Here is a 5,346-nt window from a genome sequence, read left to right on the forward strand (position 1 = left end):
GACGTGGGGCCTCTCTTAGAACATTAACGCTTGGGTATTACTGTATTAGGTTGCAAGTGTGGCTCCACAGAAAATCTAGTCGCAAGCACGAGAATACTGAAATCTCAACTTTACCCTCTACTACAGACAAAATGATAGATATTTTATGACTGGCATGAGTGTAGATTCATTGAAACTCCAGTGGCAAGAATGTATTGCATTTGGAGAGGCAGGTTATGTGAGCCAATAGATTTACTTGCACGGATTCTTGAAAGCCTGCCGTTGGTTTTAATACTCCGAAGTCTGTCTATAAAGAGTTTTGCTATCAAAACCTGTCATTCACCAACTCAACTTTATAAAAAATCATCGCCCTCTCTCCTTCTCTTCCCACTCACTCACATAACCCTTGCATTTCTTACACTTCACAGAAGAGAGAAAATGGATTCTGGGGGTTCAAAGAGGACTTGTTTCATTGAAGAAGATGATGGGCTGGCTTCTGTAGCTGATATGGAAGCTGGGTTTTCAGGGAATCATAGCCAGAATAATAACAATAATAATAACTACGCTTTGTTTTCAAGGCCTCTCTCTTATGCAAGGAGCAGTCTAAAGAATCTGTCAACATCGTCACCTTCATCTGTTTGTTTTTCACCTAGATCTGGTGGTGCAAGGTTTTATGATGCAAGATTTGAAGAGCAGCTACCCCATTTCTTGGATGCTTGTTTTCTTTGCAAGAAGCCTCTTGGCAATAGAGACATCTACATGTACAGGTCAGGCGTTGTTTTTAACATTTTCATTTCTGCTAATAAAGGAGTAATTTTTTTCCGCTTTAATATAAATCGTTTGGATCCCAGATCTCAATTAGCGGTTGAAGTTCAGATTTTTGACTAAGATTTATGATCAAAATGCTTTCTTAGATCCTTGAGGGGGATTATATTAGAATTTGTGCAAAGTAGAATTTAGATGGCTGGCTTTCTGATGAGTGTTTTTTTATTTTTCCTTATGGTAATTTGCAGAGGGGATGTGCCGTTCTGTAGTGAAGAGTGCAGGCAAGAGAAAATGGACGAGGATGAAGCGAAGGAGAAGAAACTGAGCCTCTCTTCAACAATGAAGGCTTTGAGGAAGAAATCAACTTCACCAACGAGAAACCAGGACTACTCTTACCGTACTAGCACTGTTGCAGCTGCTTAATCATTAGTATATTAAGTCGTTCTACAAATATTGGTATATTTTTGATAACCCATAAGAATGGATAAAGAAAAAAAAAGTTACAGAAGGAAATGAAAGATATGAAGGATCTAGAAAAGAGGGCCAAGCCAAGATGAGACAATAGGAAGAAGAGTAGGAAGATGATGACTCTTCTTTTTTAAATTGTTTCAACTGTGTGAATATTCTGATGATATGCAAGGAGTTTGTGTGTTGCCTTGATGTAATCTCAGAGATGGCTCTCTGTTTTTCTTCTTTTTTTTTTGGGGGGGGTCCTTATTTTTCTCTTTCTAGATTTCTTTTTATTTTTTGTTTTGGTTTGTAGCACTACTGAAGCGTTGGTGCTCTACGCCTCTAATTATGAAATATATAAATAACAAACGCCTGTTACATAGAAAAAACGATGAAAAAGGTTGATGAATGTCAATGATAGTATCGTATGATATAGCTTTCCTTGCAGGTGTATTCTCAATTTCTTTACTCCATTTTTCCTTTCAAGATTGCTCTGTTTTGTGTAATGCTTTAATGGATCTTTCAACAGCGGTGTATTTAGTAAATTTGACGGGAAATTTGTTAAATTCTTTTAATGTTTTTTTCCTTGGAATTAAGATTTTGCAGCTTCTTCTCTTTTTTGTGAGAGAGAGACACTTTTCTGGCAGGCAGGTAGAAAGTGGAGTGTGGAGTTTGTGAAAGAGGGATTGGTGGAAAGCATGGCCTCGCGTTATAGTAGTAAGTTGTGTGATTAATTGTGCAAAACTTGAATGAGTTTGTGGGCTGTTAGATCTTTTCAAACAACTTGACGAGCATCAAATTTCTTAAAGAGCAATGACAAACGAATCAAAATCAAAGACAAAATTTTTTGTTTTTTAGCAAATTTTGATTTTTTTTTTTTAAAGACAAATGATTAAAGAAAACTATATAAATTTCGAAACGGAAAAACTTCTGTCGTATTTGATTATTTTTCATTTCTTAAAGAATCTTGTACTTTGTTATTGAGTCTTTCGTCAATCTTCATTTTAATTTCAAAAAATACCGTTTTAGCCTTTAAGTTCGAAAATGAAATTTACCGTTTTAGCTGGCTGGCAAGCAAGTGGCAATACGCCTTCTGTGATCTGGGCTGTTTAATTTTGGACTTGGGCCTCTTTTAAAACAGTTGCTGTTTGGGGCCCTTGGAGAGCCCTCAAGTCAAGTCTTCAAACGCAGCCGTAGAACTAGATTGAATTTGTCTTGCATACGCCCAACGCCGATCAAAAGTGTTGGTTTGAATTGTGATTGTCCTTTAAATAAAAGAAATCAAAGGATACCCCTCCCTAAATTCTATGTTTTTGTATCTTTGTTTTTTTTGGGGGGGGGTGGTTGCTAGCATTTACTAATTATTTCAAATACTCGGAACTCTATTACCGCAAAGCCAAATTCAACTCTTTTGAGTTTTTTTATTTAATAAAAGAGTGGGGCAACTCTTCTAACCCTTTTCGATCAAAAGGGTTGTGGTTGTTATTGTTGTTGGCTTGTTGCTGGTGACATATGAGTTCATAGAAGAAAGAAACGAAGCCCCAATGATATATCTTCGAAAATAGTTTATTTTGATAATGAAACTTAGCCCACAATTTAGCTTCTGTTTTCTTGGATTGATGAAACCCCTTAGTTAAAATATACAAAATCTAAATAAAACAAAAATATAGAAAGCCAGAAAGGTGAGAGTGAGAACTAAAGAGAGTTGACAGATATGCAAATAAAAGAGCTGACGTTATCTCAACCTACTGAAATACTTATTAAATCAGTTTTTTTAATAAATTTTGTTTTTACTAAAATGCTCACAGCTTAAATTATTTTTGTAGACAACATAACTAAACTTTTATTTAAAGAAAATCTTGAATTCGTCTTCCTCATCTACATTCACGATGACAATTTCAAGTTTGTCTGCCTCTGAAAGATATGATAGCACCAATTAAAAAGCTTTAATATGACCCAAAAAAAAGAAAAAAGAAAAAACTAAATGTTGCAGAAGTTGCATATTGGTCTTCAAACTTAATGTAGTGAACAATAGTGGTTGAGTGCGTAAAAATTAAGAACTAAAAAACAAATCTTACCGTGTAAATATCTCTCCCAGTTGCCGATGCAAAACAAAGTTCTAATCGTATCAATTACTTCAGAGAGTCTGAGAAAGGAGTAAAATTAAATGTATACCATCCATGGGCGGACCCAATGAAGGCCCAGGGGGGCATCAGTCTCCCCGGGCCATTAAATTTTTTTTAAATGTACCCTAAATTTTTTTTTGAAAAAATTAGATAAATAAATTTAGACACATTTTTTATATATCAAAAGACTTATAGTTCAATGGTAAGAGTATTATTTAATGGTTTTAAAACCTTGGTTCAAATCCCATTAGCCACATTATTTTATTTTTTAAAATATTTTGTGAAAATTACTTTTTAAAAATATTTTGTGAAAATTACTTCGAAACAATGATATTTTTACGCATTTAAAAAAAAAATTTAAATTTATAAGACTTAAAATGTATTCAAGTGAACATTAAAAAAAATCTAAGTTAAATAATTTTTTTTTAAACTAAGCCCTCCACATTTTAATTTGGGAAATTTACACTAATAACCAAAAAAACTTTGCTTTTTTTCATCTTAACCCCCCAAAAATATTTCTATCAACATTAGCCATTAAACAACATTTGAGTCCAAAATACCCCTCCCTCATCTCTTCCCCAACACTCCCTTTCTCTCATCTCTCCCAAACCGATCCAACTCCCATCATCGGCGGCGACATCAACCCCGTCGGCGGCGGCTCCATCTCTCACCGGCATCCGATCTACGATCCACAACCTTCAACAAAACCTAGGTTAGTCATTTTTCTTATTTTCATTAATTTAAAATGAGATTTTAGAATAATAATAGTTATAGCTTGAGATTGATAATGGTGGTGATGATGTTTGTGGTGGTTGGTGGTGTTTGGGAGTACTGTTTTTGATTTTGGAGTGATTGCGCTTAATTTTGGGGGTGGGGAGGGAGGGGGGCAGGGCGCGCGCCGGCGCCCATCGCTGGGCAGCAGCGCGCGCCCATGCGCGGCCTGCGGTCGCACCAAAGCTGGTGCGACAGGGCCTGTCGCACGAGTTTTTTGGAGCGACCAGCGTTGGTGCGACAGGCGCGCCTGTCGCACCAATTTTTTGGTGCGACAGAGCCTGTCGCACGAGTTTTTTGGAGCGACAGGCTTGCCTGTCGCACCAAAAAATTAGAGTTTTTTTTTTACGAGTTAATTTTTTATTTCTGTAAATATAATGTAATAATTTTATAAATATTATAGATACATGGCGAAATCAGAATCACCGGATATTGAAGTAGGCAAGATGTATTTTCGTTATGCTGATCACTTTCCTGGTCGAATTTCGAGCATGTGTATGTTATCTTCGGTCGTAAAAGCTATCGAGGAAAAATTAACAAACCGGCAGTTGAGTATGTTCAAAAAGGATATATTTGGGCATTTCTTGGAGTGTCGAAGTTTTCCATTTAGTGGGGTAATTTTGCATAATCTTTTACTGCGTCAAGTGGCCCATGAAGAAGATAGCCGTGAGGATCAGTTATGGTTTCAAATTGGTAAGCATTTGATTCGCTTGTCAATTGTCGAATGGTGCTTGGTTACTGGACTTTCATTTGGTGTTGATACCAATGAAAAAAATGATGAAATGGAGCAGAGGCTACGGAATACGTATTTTGGTGGTGTGCATCGTAAGATTAATGTGAAGCAATTTGATGCCGTATTTAAGGAGTTGAATTTCGAGGAAATAGACGATATGGACGCATTAAAGATTGCGATGTTTTATTTTGCGGACAGAGTACTAAATGCAAGAAAAAATCACTGTCAAATTAATTTCGATTGGCTTGACCAAGTTGATGATATTCAGTACTTCCGAAAGCGTCCATGGGGTCTATTGTCGTGGGAAATGATTTATGAGAGTCTTGACAATGCACTGTTCGAAAAAGACGAGAAATTTAAGAAGACTCGGTTGAAAAATCCAGATCATAATATTGAAAAATACAATCTTTACGGATTTACGTCTGGGGTGCAGGTGCTTTTTTTTGTTTATTAATAAGTTTTATAGTATTAAATATTTGATAGTTGTTTTATTTGATTTTTCACTTTGGTTGTTGTAGGCTT

At 36.0% G+C, this 5,346-nt stretch overlaps 2 protein-coding genes across 2 annotated transcripts in view; both read left to right on the forward strand.

Annotated features, from left to right (window-relative positions):
- Window positions 1–251: 251 nt before the first annotated feature.
- Window positions 252–1,625, forward strand: LOC18048229. Its single transcript, XM_006440065.2, has 2 exons — window positions 252–746; window positions 993–1,625. The coding sequence occupies exons 1-2, from the start codon at window positions 418–420 to the stop codon at window positions 1,165–1,167; spliced, it is 504 nt and encodes a 167-aa protein (XP_006440128.2). The 5' UTR covers window positions 252–417; the 3' UTR covers window positions 1,168–1,625.
- A 3,020-nt stretch (window positions 1,626–4,645) lies between these two features.
- Window positions 4,646–5,346, forward strand: part of LOC112100280 — a 13,038-nt gene continuing 12,337 nt past the window's right edge. The window contains exon 1 of the mRNA XM_024189261.1: window positions 4,646–5,257. Coding sequence (XP_024045029.1) covers window positions 4,646–5,257 — 612 coding nt within the window. The remainder of the gene's footprint in view (window positions 5,258–5,346) is intronic.

Source organism: Citrus clementina, unplaced genomic scaffold (assembly GCF_000493195.1).
Source record: "Citrus clementina cultivar Clemenules unplaced genomic scaffold, Citrus_clementina_v1.0 scaffold_3, whole genome shotgun sequence".
Classification (NCBI taxonomy): Eukaryota; Viridiplantae; Streptophyta; class Magnoliopsida; order Sapindales; family Rutaceae; genus Citrus; species Citrus x clementina.

Bases quoted from the DNA above. Each gene is read 5' to 3' on its own strand.
- LOC18048229 (XM_006440065.2), top strand. From the start codon at position 418: ATGGATTCTGGGGGTTCAAAGAGGACTTGTTTCATTGAAGAAGATGAT. The intron at 747-992 runs GTCAGGCGTTGT...GGTAATTTGCAG, and splicing joins AGAGACATCTACATGTACAG to AGGGGATGTGCCGTTCTGTA.